General features: G+C 40.7%; 1 protein-coding gene across 1 annotated transcript in view; it reads left to right on the top strand.

Moving 5' to 3' along the window:
* Positions 1-23,894, top strand: part of PLPPR1 (phospholipid phosphatase related 1) — a 118,190-nt gene that overhangs the window by 54,096 nt on the left and 40,200 nt on the right. The window contains exon 2 of the mRNA XM_041404551.1: positions 2,542-2,649. Coding sequence (XP_041260485.1) covers positions 2,587-2,649 — 63 coding nt within the window. The 5' untranslated portion in view covers positions 2,542-2,586. The remainder of the gene's footprint in view (positions 1-2,541; positions 2,650-23,894) is intronic.

Below are 23,894 nucleotides of genomic sequence, written 5' to 3' on the forward strand. Positions count from 1 at the left end.
AGTTTGTTCAATGTGAAGAGATATGCATGGATTAGAGAACAAGATTTTTATCAAGACTTCTTTTACATCTTATTATGGTCCTTTGAGCAAAACTGGGTTCTCTCTGGCTGCTCTGCAGGCTGAAGCATCTGGGGTTTACTGTAATCTGTTTTGCTGTCAGTATCCTTGGAGGAGTCCTTGCCAGCTGAAGAGAGACAAAAGATGATGCTCCTACCAAGACTGCACCTTTGCTTCCCTTTACTCTTTTGTCAAGTAACCTGATGAAAAGACCAAGCACTGGTAGCTGTTTTCCCACAATCTGGGAATTAACTGATCATGCAACCATTTGGTCTCTTCCTACTTCAGCCTGACACAAATATGTCATCACATAGGAGAGAAGCTGGCATGTAAAATGCTTTCCCATAGCCAGTGCAGTTTTTTAAACCAGTGGTGCACAATCAGCTTAAAGGAACAGGCAAAGTGATAAACATCTGTAAAATCAGGGGTCCCCTAGTGTTAAATCAGGCATTTTTATATGACTATGAACCCTCAGTTTCTTTGCCAGTTTGTTTAGTTGTTTTCAGTCATCTATTGTGAAAGGTATTTAAATTCTTGGATTACCTTGCAACCCTTTGTTTTGGTTAGGAACACACATCAGTTGCAACTGAAGGCATAGCTTGGGGTTACAGTATAGTGGTATGGAAAATCTTGGTTATTTCTAACCTTAGTCTGGTTAACCTTAGTCTAGCCTTTATTGAATAATGATCTGTAAGCTGCTGACTCTTTAACCTGCTATTCCACCAGGTTCCATGTTTGCCAAGCGACAGGGCATAAGAGCTGGGGGTATTAAAAATGTTGTTAAAAAATGAATTACTGGGATTTTTTCCACAGTCCAAATGGGGTTGGATTACCTTGTCTTTTTTTAAGCAATGACACTAACGTCTGATACAAACCCCATTTTATTTAATAAGTAAAGTTGAAGTCTGTTTGGAAAACGAGGTGTTTTGAGAATATTTGTATTTTAAAATGGGATACAGTGTAAGATGGGAGCATCTGAGGTATGTCATAGGTGACATTTCTGACTATTTTGTTTGCTCTGAAACTGTGTTTCTCAATGCTTAGCAGTTCAGAAGCTATTCTTGACACAGAATGTGGCCTCACTGAAGTCACAGTAGCTCTTCTGTGCCTAAATCCATCATATGCATTGTGTATTTTACAACTGTAGGTCAGACTGCGAGGAGCTGAGATAAGGAATACATTAAGTAGTTCATAGGTGGTGAGACAAGAACCTGCATCATGGTGCAGGTGGCAAGCACTGGCAGCTGGTCCAGCTCCTCCATCATAACATCAGGTGAACTCACTTGTGCTGATCATAGTATTTCTCTCAGTAACCCTGCTCAGAGCTGGTGATAAAGCACTGACCCCTTTGTGAACCTCACTGACTCTGTATGCCCGGTCCTGAATTGCCACCCAGGTGCCAGTGAGGCCAAAGAGTCACAGGAAGATGCTGTGCAAAGCATCTGCAAAATGCATCGGTTTCCATCTCCCTCCTCCTCCCTGGCCCTGACACATGGAGGTGCTTGTCATCAGGGCAGAGTTTCTTTGTGAGTGTTGGAAGTGAGGCTGGACCCACCTAAATCTTTGTTCTTGCTTGTTGTGCTTGGGTTAAAATTGACAGCAGAGGATTCGGATTCTCTCCTGTGTCTCATGCTTTGTGCAATCCTGCACCTGGCAGCTCTGGGCTACACACTGCTTTTCCACCTTCACTCCTGCTCTGTGTCTCCCTGTAGAGGCATTTAAAACAAACTTAGTTTCTTGATGTGTTTCCTCGTGCACACAGAAAAAGACACACTGTCTGTAAAATTTCTTTGTGTTGATATTTTTTTCTGGTTTTTCTACTTTTTGTGCAAAAAAGCTGTCTTAGCACAGTGTTATAGGGTTATGTTAATTAGGGTAGCCAGTAGGCTGAGGTAATGCTAAGTGGCTAGAGTTTGGTGTGTTAATGTATGAATTCCTATCAGGGCAGAAAGGCTCTGCAGAAAAGGCCCAGATCTTCACTGCCTTTTCATTGCATTTGCTTGTTATGGGTAGAGAGTTTTTGTGCATAGCACATGCTGTCATCTTGAGCAGATTTATACAGATAAACATTCTGGTCATGTCTACAGTCAGTGTACTGTAAGCATATCTCTCAAAGTGCAAGTTTAAAAGTCAATTACCAAAATCTCCTGGTTTAAAACACACTGTGGGCAGATCGGTGGGCTGAAAATGTGATTTTACAATTTGGAGGAAGAATCTTTTGCTTGGGAGTGGATTGTATTTAAGGAAAACTATTGTATTCCTTATCACCATTCGATCTGTATGTATCTTGTAAGCTATGTCAGGTCTCCCTTTGCAACACAAAAGAAGAGACATTCTCAGGGTGTTTTGTACACTGTTGGACCTTGAAGTTCTTACTAGTCTGTGTCCTTGGTGTATTAGGTCAGTGCTCTGTGTTATGAACCTCATTTTAGAGTTTGCAAAAATGTGAAATATACTGAAATACCTCTGTCTTATCTTTTTCAGGATATAAAGTTCTGAACAGTGCCTCCCCAAGAAGTGTGATGAGAAATGGCTTTAGGAAACAATACCCAGAGAAGTTATTCCATCATCCCCTGCTTCATCTTTGTTGAGGTGAGTGCAGCATTCAGCTGCCAGGCTGACATAGAAGGCAGCTCTTCCCTGCAGAAATTAAGTGCTTTGTTAGCCATTTTATTTGTAGCAAAGGATGCTGTCTTAGTTGATAGTTTTCCATCTTCATACTCAGTGCCATCAGATCCCCCTGAAAAAAGTCCTGCATGAGTTATCCAGATCTCAGGTACAAGCATGCAAGAACAGGTAGAGACATGGTGTATCCAAGACTTCTCTGTCTGGTTTTCTGGCTAGTCCTGTGGTGGGCAGTAGCTGCAGGTGTAGGACAGCAGCAGGTGATTGCCCATCCTCCTCAGACCTCTACGTATTGCTGCACAGGGACTAAAACTCATTCAAGGAAATTTCTGATCTCACAGTCTGATGGTTCATGGGCTTGGTAAGCAGCACTCAGCTCTGATTTCAGTTCAGGTGGAACATAAAATGTAGATGAGGCATGCCTGACCTTTAAGTGTGATGAAGAGGCTTGGCTAGCACAAGAGCTGAGAATTGTCTAGCAGTGAATCTGCAGTTAATGCTCCATGTCTTCATTAAAAGCAGTTGGTGTGGTGGTGTTTTTATTAATTAATTTATTATTTTAATCCATACAGATAGCAGTTTGTGATTCTTATTTTACTTAGCCTAACACTGATAGACTGGCCAAAATTCATTATTCAAATCCATGATTGTTCAGCTGGTGTTTATAAGGCTGGGACAGTTTTCCTGGCAAGTGAAGTGACTGTGTTTCCAGAGAGGATGAAATCTTCCATCAGATTTAGATGGTAAAAAGGAGATAACTGCCTGTAAATAATCCTCAGAGCCCCTGTCTTATGGAGCTTGGATGGAATGCTCACTCTTCGTCCCAAGTTCTGACACAACTTGAACTGTTCCATAAGAAAAGTGCCAGGAACTGTCCAAGGATTAATTTGTTCTGATGGAGACAATGGGTCACTGCTTTATTCGAACAACTAGAGGAAGAAAGGGTAAAGATGAGTGAAAAGCAGAAATGTGGTCAGAAAAACACCCTATAAAAACAATCAGGAATGAGATGTCTCAAATGTGTTGCTTAAACAAGCAGCTCTGAAGAATTTTAGTCCTCTAAAGAAATGAATGATGGGCCTGGTTGGCAACTTGTGACAGTGACATAAATTGTTCCTCCTGTAGACAAGACTAACATGAGGAGTTTTTGCTCCATAAATGTACATTGCTTGTCCTTTCACATAGTTGATTTGCTGATTAAAACACAGTATTAAATTAAAAATCAGTCAGAACCAGAGAGGTAGTGTCTGAAAAAATGTTCTCTCTGCTACATTTTTCCCCTCTTTGTCCACAGCATACAGGTTTTTAATGTAGCACTACTGGGACTACAAATTCATAGACTTGTGTCAAGCAGTGTAGCATTAAACAACAGGAAATCTAATTTCCTGCTGGGAATGCAGAGATGATTGATAGTAGCCATTCCATCTGAAAAGTCCCTGTAAATCTTAAGGCACACTGGAGGTGGTATTCTTTTCCCACTGCTGTGCTTTTGAGACTAAAGTAGCTGGTGTTTTTTTTTGTTTGTTTGTTTTTTTGGTTTTTTTTTTGGTTTTTTTTTGGTTTTTTTTTTCAGAGGAGCTGCCCCAGACACCAAGCCCCGTGCTGGATTACCTGGGTTAGGACAGACCCTATTTTTGTTGCTTTGAAGCAACCGTGAGGATTGATAAGCAGTGTGACACCTTGCTGTTGCTGTGAAAAGCAGGACAGCTAAAAATAATGTTGCCTGCTTTCCTGACAATGTTTTTCTGTGGGAGAACAATCCAGCAGCAGCCATGCTAGCTGAACACAATAGGAAAAGAGTCAGTAAAAAATTATCATAGGCCTGTTCCCCAGAATGTGCTGTCTTCCCCACTGGAATCTTGTCCTCTGATTAAAAGTTTTTGAGATATTTGCTCTTAAAAAAATAATACTGGGCCATGATTGTCATGTCAGATGCCCTGCCAGTAGGTATTTGCTTACTGCCTACTCTGCATTGTGCCTTCATGAAATTGTGGTAGCAGAGGTAGAAATGAGGAGTCACAAGGAGTTTCAGCACTTTAAATACCATCATGCTTCAGTCTGTACAACAATGACACAATTTCAGCCTTTATTCTAATTTCCATTTTTTTTCCCATTTCATTTTCCTCCCACTGAAATAACTTGTAGCAGTTAGTTATTGTGGAACCTGACCTGAAGATGAATGGCTCATTATAAAAACTTAAACTCTGTGCCTGACTCTACAAATTCCTTTTTATGTTCAAAATATGAAAGTTTTAATAATAAGGAGATAGCATGTGATGTCTAATCTGAAATGATGGAATGTTTAATCAACATTTTCATTCCCTAATTGGAAGTACAATGTCACATTATGAGTGGATTTAGAGGCTAAATAGGGAATCATTAAACTAATTTTGATCCACTTATCAAATTTGAGTCCCTCTCCCAACTAATGCAGGCAGCTTTCTGGATGATTCTTTATTATATTATAAGAAGTGTCATTACAGTCTGACATTTGTCACCAAATGTCTGTGAAGATTTGGTGCAGTACATTTTGTTAAACATGTAAACAATTAACTAGGATGTGCAGAAGACTGAGATTCTCCTTTCCCCTACCCTGCTTTGCAGACAGCATCCTGAAAGAAGCCTTCAAGACGCTGCCTCCCAACCTTGGTTTGCATTAGACAGAGGTTAAATAGTAGCGCAAAGGTGCCCCACTCCGCAGCTTCCAGAGCCCTTTGGAGTCAGTGATGGACCCAGAGATGCTTTTGATATGCCCTGGATCTACCCCAACAAATGCCAATGGTGCACAGCAGCCTATGTGAGGATTTGTTGATGGCCAGAACTGATCACTGAAGTGATCTCATGGATGGCAGGCAAGCATGAAAGGAGAGGCAGCGTCTGGAATGACAGGGGGAAAATTATCCCGTTCTTCCTTTTCCACTTATGGTGGCCAAAGCTCTTTGTGGGGCATCTCCTCCCTCCTTCACCCGCTGGGTCAGAGCAGTGTCAAAAACATCTGTACCAACATTTCAGCACAGCTGTGCCATTGTTTTGCCTCCCCACTTTACAAAGTTTAATCCAGGATGGGCTGTATTCCATCTTTCCATAGAAGGATGTGTGCTGGTTGAAGTTGGGGAAGGGTACAATCCCACCTGGCACATGTATTTTGTACATGAACATGCAGCCAGTTTTCTGCAGGTGAGGAATAAATTGTCAGAATTTATTCTTTTATGTAAGCTTCCTGAGGTCTGGGCAGTGCCAGGGATAGAAGTGGGAGAAGTGCAATGCCTGGCAAAACCCAGTCCTCTTCCTATGGGACTGGTGAGCTAGCCTGAGGTCTTCATCCAAAACAGTGTTTTCCATGCTCTGTGCTCTTGCTCTCTCTTTGTTCATCTCATTTTGGCAGTCGGCTTTCCAGGAGAAAACTCAAGCTAGGGAGCTGTAGCTGTAGGAGAGAGTCCGGTATGGCTTTGAATTTGGTAGGTCTAAGTGTTGTCCTTGCTTTTGCAGCCTATTTGACGCTCATCGTTAGTGACAGGAAGGGCAAGAAGGTGTGGTAACTGCATTTAGCAAATAGATGTTGGAAGGAAAGTTCCATACTGTGAGTAAACAGCATCCCCACAACTACACATGACTTCAGGGGGGAAGGCATGAGAGCAACTCTAGAGCCATTGTGTGTGTTTGAATGGTGGTTTTTGAAGAAGCAGTATCCTTTTCTTCCTGCAAAGAAAATCCTCTTCTCAACGAGAGTAAGGACTATAATGGCTCTCTAGGCAACAAAAGGAGAAATTTGGTCTGGGATTTCTGCTGATGAGGCATTTTCTACTTCCTTTTTGCCCCTCCTCACTGCAAGCCCTGGCCTGAGGACTAGAGTTGTTCCAGGGAGTTATCTAAGGATTTGTTTTTAAGTGCAGTTATTCCTGAAGGAGTTGGGCACATCTGAGGTATGTCTTTGCACATGAAAACACTAAAATTTTCTGGAACCCGATTTAATTAAATTGTCTTAAATTGATCAAAGAGTTACTAAAATGCTTTGATATATGAGTGATGTATATTCTTCATTGTGCATCATTGTGGATTATTGTAACCCTGACTTTGACAAGGCAGTAGGAGCAGACTCAAATGTGTGACACCATTAAAACCTAAAGCACTGGACATCTTTAAATTTTGTAATCTGAAGATCCCACTTTTTCACACTAAATCCATTATTCTGCCCTCAGGAAACTTCTGCAGGCAGAGAGGAAACTGTTTCTTCTTGACAGCCCAATATGTAGGACATTGCAAAGAGCTGAGGATTTTATACAGAAAATATCTCCTCCCCTTCTCCCAAATGAATGAAATAAAAAAATCTGAAAAATAAAAAATTCTAGTCCTACATTTTTTTTGGTACAAACTTGGATTTGAACTGTAGGTATGCTGTAACCTCACAGGATTTCTTCAGTGGGGTACATTTTTTCAGTTTCTTCAGTGGGGTACATTTTCCTTTACTTTTGGCTATTTTATGTTTGGACAGATTGAGTCATCTTCAAATATCGGTTCAAATGTAATTTTAAAAAAAAGCTTCCACTTACAGAAGCCCTGAAGGAAAGCATTCTTCTTCCTTGCCCACATACATTTTCATGTCAGTACTTCGTGTAGTCAAGCCAACAGCTGAACTACCGAGTAGCAGGAGAATTTCTGCAATACTGAAATCATTTGTGTGAGACAAGTGCCTCTTGAACTTCTCTTTGTCATCAGCATCACTGCAGGGCTTGGCGAGCTGTGAAAAAAATGAGTGAACTTAGAACATTTGTGACATATGTGGCACTTGTTTTATTATAATTTCTTGGTTAGGTGCTCTGAAAATTAAAAATGTTTTGTACATTTGGGTGTACTGGCTGGTGCCCTCTAATTTTTAGCAGTATTTGAGAAGTGTGCAATGAGCTCTTACATTTGCTGTACTCCTCAAAGTTACATTTGTAAGAGACATTGAATGTATTGGAAGTGACTTTTTATTTGCTTATTTTTAAAAAAATAATCATTTCTCTCATAAAAGCTTGCTGATTGCATTGGAGCTTTAATGATATTAAAATTACATAAAATGTAGAGATATTGGATTGCAATTTTGGATATTCAAAATACAGTGTTTTTGTCAAGATAATATCCAGTTCTCCTAGAGAGTGCAAAACAAATCCTGTCAGAATTTGACATAATCTTTAACTGGAAAAGCATCCCAAGGTGAACTAACTTGAAAACGGCTGCAGTCCTCAGTGACTCCATTCCTTCCTTCTCCATCCATGCCGGGCTTGGATGTGCTGTGCTGCTCCACAGGGATGTGTCATGTGCTGGTGTTGTATAAACTGCCTGTCATTAGATGCCCACTTAGGCTGTGAGAATTGGTGCTGACAGATGCTGTGGAAAGTCAGAGGGGCTCCGTCTCATCAGCAGGGTGATGTTTCTGCATAAATCCCCCTGCTTCAGTCACTCCTGTGTCTTGGGATTCATTGTTTCTGATTTTATTCACTCAGCATATGTATCCATTTCTCCTTGTTGCTCTTTCTATAAACCTCTCTTTATGTTCTCCATTTGCTAATCATTCCTCAGCATTTGCTTTTTTTGTCCTCCACACACCTCCTTTGTTTCAGGTGACTGGATAACTCCATATTGTAAAATTGGCTTAATCTCAGTGAATAGGTGTCACTTGAACATTGGATTAGTTTTGTGGAATTGCTAAGCAGCTTTCATATAACCTGACTGTAAAAAAAAAATCCTTCAAGGTGCTTCACAATTAGGCAGAGAGCACAAATGACTCTTGGCCAAAATAGGCACTGTGAAATAAATCTGATTATTATTTAATTCTCCTTAGCTTCTTGAGGACCTATTAAAATTAACATTAAGGGTTACCATGAGAGATAGGTGCTTTACTGAATTTTTCTTTAAAACATAAGTGAAAGAAGGCTTTTATTCCTGCTTGCAGACACATGAAGCCTTTTTTTTTAATCCTACCCATTATTCTGAAAATGTCCCATTGCAAATAATCCGTTTGACAACCTGAATAACATCTTAGAGTTTCCACCAATGAATCTGGTAGACTTTTCCAGAAAGGGATTAAAGGTACCAAAAGATCTTTGTCTTTATGAGTAGTAAAAAAATGTGTTTGGAAGTAGAGAAAAATGCTGTGAACAAATTGCTTTACCTGTTGACATTGTGCCTTGAAGCTAGCTAACACTTTTGAGAGCTACTGTAATTTATATGTTGCTCTGTTTAATCAGATTTCTAAGAGAAGGAATTGTACATGTTTTTTTAAAATATTTAGCAGTTAGGGAGATTGTATTTGCTCTGGTTCTGAAGTACAAATGCATTTTTGCCATTTGTTAGTTAAAACAAACTGCATAGCTTTTTGCTAGAAAAACTACTGATCAGAAGGTTTATGTAAGTCTTTGAGAAAAGGGGTTATGAACCAGGCATTGTTCGTGCAGGTGTTCTCTGTGTACAGAAGTCTGCAAGCCATCTTTGAAGCCTTCTAAGTTGGAAGGTATTTCCAGTCATTACTGAGCTGCTTTAACTAGGCTTAAAATAGCAATGTGAAAATACACAGGACACAATTTGTAACTGCCCATTTTTTCCCTCCTTTCTTTTCAGAAGTATACTTAGGTTTTAGTTTCATGGATATTGCCCTTACTATGTTAACTTTTGTTTGTTTGCCTACTTTGAAAACCTAAGGGATTTTCATGTTTTCTTTCCCAAGCACACCACATACAGCTATTTATTTGCTCAGATACATGCAGATTTGGAGATCAAGAAAGGTGCCGTGCATCATCAAATTATTGACTGCTCTGTGATACAGCTGCACCATTTCCTCTGATCTGCATTTGTGAATAAACTTTTTCTTTTGTTTTGTTTTGGTCTGTAGGAGTATCCGTGCACTTGTTTATCATGATAAGATACATGAGGTTGCATAAGGTACATGAGGTTCTAAAAAGAGCAGAAAAGAATCAATAGGGATTCACAAATGCAGTCTAAGTAACCATAAGTACTACAGTCAAGCCTTTCCAGAACTGATTAATGGGAAAACATGAAAAATGCAGGAGCAAAAGAAGATGCTTAAAGCATATTTTGAAATATCAAACCCATCCCAATTTTTTGACAGTGACTTTGACATCAGGAGAATTTTTAAAAGTGGAATAGGTCTTTTGGAGCATCATGCCCAGTCTCATCAGGACTTGATTTCTGGTTCCAGACCAGCCACTCCAGACACTGAAAAGAAGTTTCTTTCAGCAGTGTTTAAAGAGTGAAGTCATTAACATCAGCCTTATGGCAAAAATATTTATTTCAGTGATTTAGCTTTGAAAGAATATTGGCATTTTCTGCTCTCTGGAAAGTCCAACTGAGTTTTAATACCACCTTTAGGAATTGGTCTGCCAAGCCTTGTGCATCACATACAAACGTAAGGTACTGCATCAACTCAGAACTTCTCCAAGCTTCTGGCAACATTTGGGTGCCTTTGTGCAGGTAGCAAATAGCTTCTAAATTGTGAGATCTTCTCCCTTTAAAACACAAAGAGATAATCCAGTTGCCAGTGCCTGAGTAACATGAAATAAATAAATCTATTATGAATGCAGCAGAATGTGGCAACAGCAACAACAAAAAAAATCTTTCTGGAGAAATGATACTTTATATTTCTGTGTTTATAACTTTCTTGGGCAGTGCACCACAGGTTTCATGATCTATTTTGTAACTTCTGTGGCATTTTGAAGGGACATCTGGTGCTTCTTCTCAGCCCATTCTCACATCCCAGCATTTTTGCAGTAAACAATTCTTCTCTGATGTGTTTCCTTCACTGGCGTATTTCATCAGGAATTTCTGTGAGGTGGTGGATATAGAGCCAAGTAGTTTGCAGATCCCATTCCTGAAGTCAGAGCAAATGCTTTTTGCACAGGTAGGCTTGCACACATCATTTTGTCACAACTGTGGCTACTGCTCAGTGGAGCTGTTGAAGAGACTGAATGAAAATGGATCAATACAGATGTGTTTGCAGGAAATAAGCGAGACAGTAGGAACTGATGCTTTGAGAGTTGTTGCATCTTGTGCACATGATGCTAAATGGGCACTCAGGTCTTAACACACATGAAATTATTACTCATGATGGTATGTGCTTACAACAATGGTGACAGACTGGACCTCAGTTGTAGAGTTCATGAGCCTTCATGGATTATCTTTCAGCTTGATGTCACTCCTAAAATGATATTTCTGATTCAGTTCAGCCTAGGGTCAGATTTAGGATATCTGTATAAATTCACAATGATAAATTGTGCTAGGTCTTCCTAGAACACTCTAGTTTTAAGTTAAAGAATCAGGAGTTAAGATGCATCTTTTTCTTGAAACAGAGTGATTTAATGGTCAAGATTTCTGTTGCAGATAGACTTTTAGAAATGGTTGTTAGGTGCATGGTTTGCATATTTTACTGAGAACACAGTCAATTTTTAAAGAGTTGTTTCACAGTTCAGGAAACCAAATGGGTGCTTTTAATGGTGGGTAACTCTTACTTTTGAGTGATGTGCTTACAGAACCCACAGGGATTAAGATCTGCATCACACTGCACATCCTGAGAGTCCCAAGGATGGCTGTGGTCTCTATCAGCAGAGATTCTGCTTGTTTGCAGAGGGTCAGTGCAAAGAGCCCAGAAGATTAAAACATACTCCAAACCCTGCTGTGCATTTCTTTCTCTTATAATTTCCTTTATGACCTAAACACAAGAGCAGATGAATGGAAGAAACCATGTAACAGAATGGGTTTAAAATGCATTTAAATTATTTGTTACCTTTTCACAAATCTAGGGCATTATTAATTTTTTATGGCTCTAGAGTAATTCTTGATTTGCCTATGAAAAATATGCTGCAATAACATTAAAGCAACTTAGAAATAATTATGCAGTTATTGCTGGAGTTGCTGTCAGTTTTCTCATGTGTTCAGTAGAGTGCATCCTGTAACTTTGGCCATTATAATACCAAGCTACACTTGGTATTATAATGGCCAAATTTTTCCTGTGTTTCCTTCTCCCACCTATTAAATGCTGCATGTCTATCCCCAAAATCCATAATCTATTGTTCATTTTGGAGTTTAGGCTTTGCATACTTGATAGAAGCTCTAATAATAGTGCTAATCCTGTATCAGTACTTGTTACATACTTCACTAAAGCACAGAAATTTAGTGTGTGATTATGTGCAGATGTTCATTACTGAATTAATATCACCTTTATTTAGTTTACAACATATATAACAGACTGCTTGGTTTCTGAAAACTCTTTGTGAGTTGTGCATGCTGCATGGAGAGATTTAGGTTAGAGAGGCTTTAAAATATTTGTGTTACTTTTTCACAGTGGAACTATTGATTGAGTTTTGATTTGATTTACTGTAGTCTCAACACTGCATTTTTTATAAAATTACAGCAAAAAGATCTGTAAATGTACTGCATAAATGTAGTCTAGTTTCTTATTCAAGCCTGACCAATGTAAGATTTCAGTTATAACAGAGTGAGTTAACTTTTCAAATAGATTGGTTAGCAGATTGTATTTTTGTGAGTTTTATAGTTGTGCTAATGTTTGACTTGTAGCTAGCTACGTCAGTAGTCATCAAGGATCTTTATGATCTTATTTAAACCGGCCAAAGCAAAAATCAGTTCAGCTCTGTTACAGTGATGGGGAACATACTGAAACTCTCAAACTGATCAAATTGTGGGAATAGAGGTAGTTTGTATATGGTATAAATATGGTATCATGTGAATAAATACCAGCATTGGTTTAACATGCTGAGTTTCAGGCTTTTTCATTCTTATTGAAAATATATTTCTGTAGAAGGAGTAAAGCAGTTTGGGACTTGGAAAAAACTCAAACTAGCTGTGTTTGGACAAGAAAAGCAGCCAGGGTCAACCAAGTGAATAGTAAACTCAAGTCTTTACTCCTTTGAGTTAAAAAGAAAAGTTGTAGACTTATAGAATGACTTAGGTTGGAAGGGTTCTCTGTGGGTGTCTGGGCATGATGCAGCTCAGAAAAGCAGCAGCTGGGTGGAGTTCCTTTGAGCCTTGTCCAGATGAGTTTTCCGATTTTCTTACAGGTAACCTGGTTAGTTTTTGAGTATCCTCATAGGAAAACACTTGTCCTAATACTCTTTCTAATGAAGTGATGCAATCTGGTGTGAAAGAAAAGGAATCTAGGCCCGATGACAGAAAAAGAAGGGAGGATGCAACAAAAAAAGAGAATGGGTAGCAGAAAGCAATAAAGAAATTAATCACGTTAAAAAATCTTCCTTTTTGACTTTTGGAGGTGTACAGTTGGAATCCCATTTTGCCTGCATTTTCTTGCAGGAACTTCACCTAGGTATTGGCATGCCCAGTATGAACATGCAGTTGATTACCAGTAGTCAGCACGTAGATTTCCCTATCCACATTCAATATTTTAGAAACCAAAATGTCAGAGAAAGATTGCTGTTCAAGCCTTGATACCTCACTCTGTTTTGTGAACACAATGGGCTGTATTCCAGTGCTGCCTTTTCCTAATATCCGCATTCTGAAGTGATTTCCACTGCACTCTTTTCCATATTATCCATATTCAGCTCCATATAAAAGCCACATGTGTACCTTCATGACTCCTGCTGCTGGGCCCTGGTGTAGTAATACTTGGTTTAGTAAGAAGGAGATTAAACTGCCCTTAGTGTGTGTGGAGGCTTGTTAAATGAGCATCTAAAGGATCATCAGTAATGCTAAATCTGGGTTCAGACATGACTACTCTTGAATTATATCCAAACCTTGTCATGAAAAATAGCCATAGCAAATAGCTTTGAATATTTCTCTTTGTTTTGACAGGGCTAAACATTGAAAAGAGAATGGTGTCTTCAAGTGAAAGGGGAAAAAGTGAGCACCAGAACGTGGTGGGATTTTATTAAACTTTTCAAACTACAGGTCCTCTCTTCTTCCTTACCTTGCATTCAAAATTACATAGCAATATGATTACAAGTTCTGAAAAATGAAACAGTCATTATTAATTTTTTAATATGACTGCTTGCCAGTGATAAAGAATTGTATTAAAGGATTGGCTCAGGCACAACATGACTTGCATGCAGCAGAGGAGATTCAAAGTAGTAATTGTTTTTTTTAAAAGCTTCCTGTTCAGCTGGGAAAATGTTGAAGGCAAATAAAATGGATTTCATAATGCATTATACATATTAATAGGACTGTGAAGTAAAATGTCTTTGACTGTTTTCTGTTTAATTTAAAACATTGTTTCTATTTGATTTTTATGATTGGTCTAAGAGTCCTGCAATCTTGGTATTAACAGGTAATATTTTTGGCAGTAAGTGCTGCATTTATCAATGTCTAATGACTGTTAACCTGCACTACTCCATTAAATAGCATGGATCTGGAAGCACACACAAATATTATGAATTTTAATAAATGCTGCTCTGTGAATGACAAAGATTCGGAGCTCAAACCAGCTCCAAGGTTGTCAGCTCAGATGAAAAGCTTTTATACCTGGTAGGACAAGGCAACAGGACAAGCAACTAAGGACGTGATAAGGTCAGTATTGTCAGAGTAAGGCTAGATTTGATTTTCTCTCTCCTACACATGAATTCTACAGTGCCTTGGCTTTGACTGGACACAGCAGTTCATCATAAAGATATTGGAGCACAAAATAACTAAATGCAAACACATCAGGAATTTCCATAAGATAATACTGGAATTTAATTTTTTTAGGATAAATTTTGATCTATTATACTTGCTGAAACTCCAATAGTAGATCTCATGTTGCCCAATTAGTTCACTTAGGAAAGAACTGACTATGCTGGATTTTTAAGATCTATTGGTGTGTGTTTTGTGTTAATACAAACCCCAAAAATATGCTACATCTGTGCCTGCAAGGCATTGCCACCTTTTGGGCTTCTGCAAAATGTTGCAGACTAAAAGGAAAGTGAGGGAATTGCAGTTCTGGTTTGTACAGGAAGGATTTTGCTTTTTGGAGAGGCCTCATCTGTCATCCTGGGGGCTTCGTTGCTTGATGTGAACAGGGAGAGCAAACTGGGCAGGCAGAGTTGCAGGTTCTCTGCTTTGTGATTTAAGCCACATCAGCTGCTTGGATATGCCATCAGAAAAACACATGACATTTCAGAAGAAAGTAGCCTGGAAGCTTTGGAATAGAAAGATATCTCTCAGTAAATTCTTTTCTTTCCCCAAATTAAATTTGGGTTCCAGCATGTTTCACTCCAGTAGGATTTAGGATAGGATGCAGAGCAGCATTAGCAAGCAGATCTCCGAAGCTCTGAAACACCAGCAGTACAAAATCACATTCCTTTCTGCATTTGGGCGCTGTAAGGGAGGGGCAGGACAGTACGGAGCCCCTGTGTCTCTGTCTGTGCACTGAGGGGTTGTGGTACCTGCCAGGCCTGCAACACAGAGGTCCTGCAGAGCATTCCCTGGGGTATTTTCCATTTGTCTGCTGTCCTGACATGAAATAAAAGATGCAGCAAGGCTGCTTCTGGGCCTGTGCTGACCATTTTCTCATCACCTTCTCTGCACCTCTCTCAGTGACAATTACACTGTGATTTGTTTGTGTACTAGTGCCACTGGAGATCTCTCTGTCTAAAGACATCAAAGTTCTCCACAGCTATTAAGAAAATATTAATTCTTGTTGTCCCCAGCCCAGGCAATGCTTGCACCCAGGAGAGTGACATCCTTCACCAACAGAACTTGTGAGCCTTGTATTGGCAGCTGGGCTCTAAACATCTGTCATGAACAGGAGTTAGCTAGAGAAGGGTATAAAACAGGACTGTTGTATCATGACTGTCTCTGCCATGGTGTTGCTACAACCTCTGGTCAAAGGGAGTGTCAGTCTGCTTGTCAGTTTGTGGCAGATTTTTTCCCCAGGTTTGGGGGTTTTTTTGTCGTTGTTGTTTTGGGGTTTCTTTAATAGAAAAAACCCTTGTAAATTGCTGGTACCCATAATTCCAATGTCAGGGAGTTTTACAGCTTTCTTATGACATCTGTAATTTTATGTCAACCAATAGCTTCAGTAGTTCACATAAAAAGTAAAAGTAAAAACTACTGCATCTGGCACTTGAAAAGTCTGGAGTCTTTCCCTGTTTTCCAGACACAGCAAATGACACAGCAGTATCTTCACTCTCCTCTGAGACTTTCTTGGTCTTCTGGGAACTCTTACGAGTTATCAGGGGAGTCCTGGAAAGTCTTGGAGGAACATTAGGGTGCCAGTTAGGACAGCTAGATGAGCCCATGTCTGCTAGCCGCAGCCTCTAGTCAGCTCTGACAGCTGCTCCTAATCCGAGGGGGCTCTGAGCTCTCAGATCTTGAGTTCAGAACAAGGAGACTCAAGTGAGACACTGGCACAGGTTGCCCAGATCTGCTGCAGCGTCCAAACCCTGAACCTTCAACTGCATCAGGAGAACAGATGGAATCTCTGTTTACCAGGGTTGGAAAGTGGAAACTCCAGTGATGATGAAGGTCAGAAGCTAGTGGCTTCTGGCGCTTGGGGAGCGGGCCCCTGTTCCACATGCAGATCTGAAGCCATGAGAAGAGGTTCAGTGCCAAGGTAGCTCCCTGGATGAGAGCCCTGCACAGGGAAGTACCTGAACCAGCTGAACCTGAGCCACATGGCAAGAGAAAACAGTGAGTGGTGGTTTGAGATATTCTCTACTTGTGGAGAGTGAAGTCCCCCATGAGTGATTTCCTTGATACTGCTGGTGAGGAGGAAGGTCTGAAGAGCACTGGGTGGATCTGATGGGTCCACAGTTGAGATCACAGATCACAGAATAGCCTGAGTTAGAAGGGACTCAGAAGGATCACCAGGTTGTAAGTGAATGATCCATTCCTGTGTTTGTCAGCTGATGTCAGCAGCAGGATTTGGCTTCTATGTCCATGGGACCCTCTTTGAGGATCTGGACTGCTTAGAAGGCAATCAGCCTGACCAAATGGAGCAAAAGCATCTTGCCAGCAGCCTGGCCAACCTGGAGAGGGGAGCTTAAATTAAGAGTGATGAGATTGGAAATAGTGACTAAGAATCACTTGAGGAAGTGAAGGAACAGGTTGGAAGGACCAGTAAAGGACGAGGACTGAGCAAAGGACCCAGCGTGATATGAACAGAAGGGGCACTAATCAAGAGAATGATGAAATGTAATCCCACCAAGCATAAACACATAAGGAAAGAAGTGCCAGGGAAAGTTCTCAATTCAGTTTGGGGAAATCAGCACAATCAGACACTTCTCTGGCACACCACATTTAATATCTTATGACTCAATCCATTCTTTCGCCATGAGACAACCAGATTCCATAAACACACACTCAGGATTCAGGATTATGAGTCTCAGTCAGCAGGTAAAATTTGTTTCCTACTGAGTACCAACCTGAACCTCTGATTCCAATTACCATCCTCTCTCTTCTGCAGAAAAGGACAGATTTTTCAAGCAGTGAGAGGAATCTCTGTCTTGTTGGTGTTAATGGGAGCCGCCTGTCAGCAGCCTGTTCCCAGCACAAAGGGTTCACAAAGTAAATTCAGATTCATTGCTGGCATGGCAGGCAGGTTACCATTAACAGGTTTTCTTTGTCCAGTTTAATGGCAGGTGTTCATTGTCCATCAATTGGCAGCTTATTTATTGGATTCAGTGCTTCATCTTGAGGCCCGCTTTCATGGCTGCTTAGTGTGAGCATTTCTTCAACATCTTCATAAGTGACTTAGACACAGGACTGAAAGGGACACTAAGCAAGATCACAGATGATACAAAACTGGGAGGAGCTGTTGACTCCCTTGAGAGCAAGGAGGGCCTGCAGAGGGACCCTCAGTGAATTGGAGAACTGGACAATGACCAACAATGTGGAGTTCAACAAGGGAAAATGCTGGACTCTGCAGTGGGGATGGTACAGCCCTGGATGTATGGACAGACTGGGGAATGAAAAGGAACCTGGAGGTCCTGGTCGATGACAAGTTGAGTCAGCAATGTCCTGGCAGCCAGGAGGGACATTCCTGTCCTGGGGACACCAGGCCCAGCATGGCCAGCCAGGCAGGGGAGGGAATTGTCCTGCTCTGCTGTCCACTGGGATGGCACCGCCTCAAGTCTGGGGCAGATTGGGCACTACAGTGTAAGAATGACATTAAAACTATTGGAGAGTGACCCAAGGAGGGGCAGTGAGGTTGGTGAAGCACCAGGAGGTGAAGCTGTATGAGGAGTGACTGAGGCCACTTCATCTATTCAGCCTGGGGAAGACGAGACTGAAGGGAGACCTCATTGCAGTCTGCAACTTTCTCGTGAGAGGAAGAGGAGGAGCAAACACTGATTTCTGCTCTGTTGTGTCCAGTAACCTGAGGGAATGACCAGAAGTTGTGTCAGGGAAGGTTTAGGCCGGATACTAGGAAAAGATTTTTCACCCTGAGAGTGTGTGGGCACTGGAACAGACTCCCCAGGGCAGTGGTCACAGCCCCAGCCTGACAGAGCTCAAGAAGGGTTTGGACAATGCTCTCAGGCAGAGGGCATGATTCTTGGGGATGGTTCTGTGCAGGGCCAGGAGTTGAACTCAATGATCCTTGTGGCTCCCTTCCAACTGAGCTTATTCTGTGATCACTCAAGACCAGGGCTGCACTCAACCTTTGACAACTCTCAAAGCCAGGAACAAGTGTATGGTCACACTCTGACATGTCTGTACACTGAGGTGCATGCTGTGGGAAGGAAATGAGAGGTATTAGAGGTCTGAATGCTTTTGCAGGGCTATGATTTTGCTGGTGTCACAGTGACATGGAGAGATAGCTCACACGAGTGGAGTGCCCTGGATGAACAGGCATTTTCAGGCTGGGGCAGCAACAAGGGAGATTGCATTTTCAGCAGGTCAGCAGGGATCATCTCTTCTGCTCAGTGCTGTTGGGATGCATCTGTTCTGGGTCCCCCAGTATAAGAGAGGCTCCTCCCTGTGATACCCAGGGAAAGGGTCGGAGGCAGTGGGCACAAACTGCAACACGAAATGGCACTTAACATAATAAAACCTGTCATCCTTGAAGGGTGATGAAACTCCAGCACAGATGATGTAACGAACTTGTGGAGTCTCTGCCCTTGGAAGATGTTTAACACCCAACTAGATGTGGACTTGGACTGCCTGCTCCAGGTGACACAGCTACAAGCCTGAAGTCAGTTGAGGTGATCTCCAGAGGTGCATGCCAGCAGGAGCAGTTCAGTCACAGTGTGGCACCTTCACAGTTGCTTGTAGCTGGTGGCTCCATTTAACTGTTTCCTTGTTTGCCATGTCTCCTTGATGCTGAGGTAACTGCTGTAGCACAAGTTATAAGGGAAACAGTATTTTATTTTTGCAGATGAGGAAATGGAGGCACAGGGTGACTTGACTACAGTTACTCCTTTGGTGAGGGTCAGGGTCTCAGTATCTACATATGACCTTTTTTACCTTGACTTTTGCTTCAGTCTGAAGGTGTGACTTGTCTCAGATTTGCCTGACAAAACCCAAGTGTTTGTTGGTAGCTGCTATTTGAATACTTGTCTTTTCTCATCTTCATAAGTCTTTTCTTTCTTTAATGGCCTTGAACTATCAGCAGAATTTTTTGTAGCAAAAGAAATTTTTTTTCTCTTAGAACCAAACATTTATCAACTTACAGCTCCATTGCACCAGCAAAACACTTTAAAATAGATCTTAGTAATAATTAATTGCAGCACTCTGTAAAGCTGCTGGCTTTGAAACGCAATTGCTCAGCCTTTGCTTTTCTTCCTTTTCTCAACAGGTAGCAGTGAAGTAATTTAAAAATCAGACAAACGGTTTTGATGCATATGGGGAAAAGAGGAGGGTTACAAAAATGCTTAAACATGTCAAAGTGCCATGCCACTACAGGAAGAAGAGTTAGAATATTAGAGAGACTGCTTCAAGAAGTAGTTAATAACAACAACAACAACAACAACAACAAAAAGAACGTGGCAGCAGAGAAAAGAATTATATATTGCAATTTATTGTAACTGATTGACTATCTGAGTGTCATCTTTGAAGAAAAGGAACACAAGTAAGGTCCAGGTGCACACCACTAAGCACTCTGATTGCAAGGACACCGAAGATACCAATGCTTGGCCAAGTCCTCAGAGCAGAACAGTAGTTCTGTCACGGGGAAAGAGCAATAAAATGTGTTCATTTTTGCCACATGGCTGGTGGAAGGAGAGACCCTGCTGCAGAAACAATGCTGTGACAAAAGGTTGACCACAGCCTCCTGTCTCTGTGTGCCCATTCACTGCTGAGAAATTGCTTGACCATTTCTAACCCCAAGAATGTCCATATGTCATGAAGTTTTCAGAGAAAAGGCTGACTGTTAACACCTTTCAAAATCAATGGAAATAGGACCATGTGTTTCAAAAGCAGCAAGAAAGGGGCCAAAGAATGTACAGTGTCTCTGAGTTTGGCTTTTCTGAGGCTTTCTGTTTACCCTGGAATTTTTTGGGTTGAGAAGAATTGTAGAAAACCAGTTCTGTTCTGTCTAAGAATAGAGTTTTCTAACCAAAACTAGTTACTGCTGTTGTTCTAAACCTTACAGCTCTCCAACTTGCAGTTTACCTACAGTGTTCACTAAAAAACAATGTGGGTTATATACTGATTTGCTTTGGAATTAGGCTTCCTTTTTTCTCACTTTTGTATTGCCCCAGGTGACATCTTTTAAAAACCTGACAGGTTTTGTTTCTTACTAAGATTCTCTCCCAACAGGCAGACTGATGATGAGAACAAAAGAGATGAAAGTATTGCCAAAAATGTCTGAGAAGGGAGCACATTTGGCAAGTGCTTTCAGTGTGAGAAAGGTGAGGAAATGAGGAGCTGCTCTTCCTAACCATGCACACTCTAGGAATTTATTATAAGGTTTCTGTCTCTGGAGAGATGTTCCCTGAAATTGTAAGGCAGAGATGCTGAGAGGAGGAAAAGTTTCCCCTTTGTTTAGCCAGATAAGATCCCATCAGCTTTTAGATCTGTCTGATGGACATCTTTTTTACAGCTTTCTTGGTCTTCTGGAACAATGATGTGTGGATGAGGCAATGGCTTGTGGATTATAGAGCAGCTGGATAATTGGTAGCTCCTTTCTTTCAAGGAAAAATCTGGGAATCATCTTCTGGACAAGGAAGATGCACAGGGTAAAAGAATAAACAACCATTCATTGGGATGAGAGAGTGTACACTGCACTGCTGTTGCAGTCCTTAATGTTTGTTTATATGTCAGAGTGGGCAAAAGTCCTCAACAACTTCTACCTTGAACCCATCTCTAAGACACTGATAAAAATGTCACCCAAACCATCATTAGTATCCATAAGTCTGAAGTCTGAGAACAAGCAAAGGGAAAGTAAGAGTTGTGTTCTGGTGCTTTTCACTTTGTGATGATCTTTGTTCCTTTTGTATTTTACTTTATCCTAGTTCTCATGTTCACCTGATTCTCCCACTGTCAGTCCCTTCAATTTTCTAGAGAGATGCTTGCTTCTCTGCCTACAAAGACACATTAGAAATCAAAATATACCTCAGCATCTCCCTGTGGACAGTTTTGCTTAGGTACCACGTGAAGATGTTAGCAGAGAGCAATGCTGAAAAGCATACTGAAAAGATGTGTAAGTCTGTTGTGTCAGAATCCTGTGTCCTGTCAGGATCTGTTGCTTCTCGACACTTGGACAGTAAATTGTCCTGACACCTCTATGTAAGTGAAAATAGTCATTAAATTAAAAAGCCTGTAGAGTTCACGATGGATTGAACAGCTTTTATGAGCCATTTGTACAGAGAAAACCCATTAGTCAATGAACCATTATCAGGGTTGCAGGGCAGCTTGGAAGCTGCTTAAGCCACAGGCAGCTTTTCAGCTTTCCAAATCCATGGAAATAAAATGTGTGTGTGCCAGTCAAATCAATGGTTTTTTATGGAATGAGTGTGGTACTTCAAAGCAAAATAAACGGCTATTTTGTGATTTTGGTTACTGAAACTAGGCAGACAATGAATCGTGACAAGATTTTGCATTATTTCAAATGGACTGGGTGACTCATGTCAGTGTAGTCCAGGTTAAGAACTGCTGTCAGAAAGAATCAAACTCAAAGCAGCCTCTCACAGAAGAACGCATCTTGTTCAAAGTTAGAGGGCAGATTCAATACCAAGTTCTGATTAAATTCTTTGGACTTGCTCTGAGTTTTCAGCACTTTTCATTACTTTCCGATATGCAAGTATGGGAGCAAGTTTCCTGAATTAGGGTGTTTCTGAGGCTGGAGCAGACCAGAGCATGGTTTAGAGGAGCAAACCCTGAATCCTTTTAAGCACAATTTGGACACCAGTTTTTTGAGAACACCCTGGCAGATATTTTCTATGTTCTATCCTTCTTGTGGGCATGAGGTGGAAAGTGCATTTAGAAGAAGCAGTGAAGAATATTCCAAAATCCTCCTACCAAACAAGTAGCTGTTGAAGTACTGAAGTTTTTACTGGTGTGTTAGAAGCTGGATTTCATGGAGTCAGTAAGAGCTCTCTTAACAAGTCCTGGAGATGATTCCAGCATTTTGTACTATTTGTTTTAGTCAAATGCTGGATAGGCATGATAACCAGACCTGGGAGCGTAACTCATTTTCTGTCAGTCCCAAGTGATCACAGGTATTTTCCACATCAGTGTCTCTCAGTTTGCTCTCTCTGTCAGCTTCAACATCAAGTATTTCAGCTTGGGGAAGGCTGTGCAGTGCTGCACTGAGTGTCTATTCTTGTCGTTAAAGGTGCTGTATAACTGGTGCTGGTACATACGTGGAGTTCCAGTGGTGTTCTCTTCATTTGAAAAAGCTGATTCTGCAGATGTCTTGATGGGGAGACAAGGAGACAGATCAGGCAGGACAGGAAAGAAACAAAATGCTCTTGGTTTCTTTTAATTTAATACCAAAGTAGTCAAAATATATCTCTGCTCTGCTTCTGTTACTAAAAAAAAAAAAAAAAAAAAATTCTAAACAGATGCCATTTCAATGCAGATTTTTATGTTTCGAAAATTACTTAGTCTCCACCAGAATTTGTAGATCATTTTAAGGTGCTACGTGCTGGAAGCAGCGGTTTCCTGGCTGTCTGCCATTTGGACTGGGTAGAGCATTAATGCCACCTGCTGAAAAGTCTCATTGGACCTGCTCAAGGGAAGATAAATATGCTATACTTGTGGCTTGGAGGTTTTAACAACAATTGGTAATAGTGATGACATTCTTCAGGTGGTAAATAAAAATACAATTTTTAAAATCTAATATATTCTCCCTTTTGACAGGTGGAAGTTTAATTCTCTTTCCCTCCCCCTTGTATAAATCTCATTCTTTATCATTTATCATCCTTTATCTGAAAGGGTATCTGACCCCATGTTTCTGGGGTCTTAAAGGAGAATTGTAGTTCTCAGTTTTTGTTGAGAGAGGAGTCCTGATTTTCATACATAGAAGATAGCCAGTGATTTCACAGGAAGTTCAGAATGTCTGGATTTATACAGCTGTTTGAGGAACACATTTCATTTTACTGTTGTTTTTAGGAAACTGATTTTTACCATAACAAAGGTCTGCATGTACCTGAGAAAAAGATATTACATGAAACACAGAATAAGTATTTGAGAGACAGAAAAAGTGTGGGATGTACCATGATGTCCCAGATCAGGAGTCAAAGCTGGAGAGTCTGGCCCTAAAGCAAGACCTACCTAATTTTACAGAGTAGTTTGCTACTGTAGCAGTCAAGCAGCTTTCTGATCCCTGTCTTTAAAGTGTATGACTTTCAAATGTTGCTTGAAGTCCCAATGTTACTGTGTATTTAAAACTTTTCTTAGTGTTCCTTAAAAATTCCATTCCTGCAATCAAGTGGTGATGTGAAAATCTCAACTTCAGTTTAAAAGAGTTTTAGTTTTTCAGCTTTTTGTTGTTGGAAAGAAAATTTACTAAGGTAATTCCTGTCAAAATTTTTAATTCATGTCTCTTTGCACTACACATAGAGACAGATTGTGTATTGATGTAGATTAAACAGATTTTAATCCAGGAAGGTCAGACCAGATTCAGTAACTTTCATGCTATTAGTGAACGAAGTGAGAGTGAGATCACAGTGTGCCAGGATCTGAGAACCAGCCCCAAGTAAAAGACCAAGGAGCAGAGCCAATGCAGTGGAAAGCTCTTCCTTTTTATCTCTGACCCCTTCAGTCACCAGTTTACAGCTAGATCAGCTTTCTGACAGAAAACCTTTGTGAACCACCTTCAATAAGGTTGG

The sequence above is a fragment of the Onychostruthus taczanowskii genome, unplaced genomic scaffold (assembly GCF_017590055.1).
Source record: "Onychostruthus taczanowskii isolate IOZ18803 unplaced genomic scaffold, ASM1759005v1 scaffold212, whole genome shotgun sequence".
NCBI classification, from domain to species: domain Eukaryota; kingdom Metazoa; phylum Chordata; class Aves; order Passeriformes; family Passeridae; genus Onychostruthus; species Onychostruthus taczanowskii.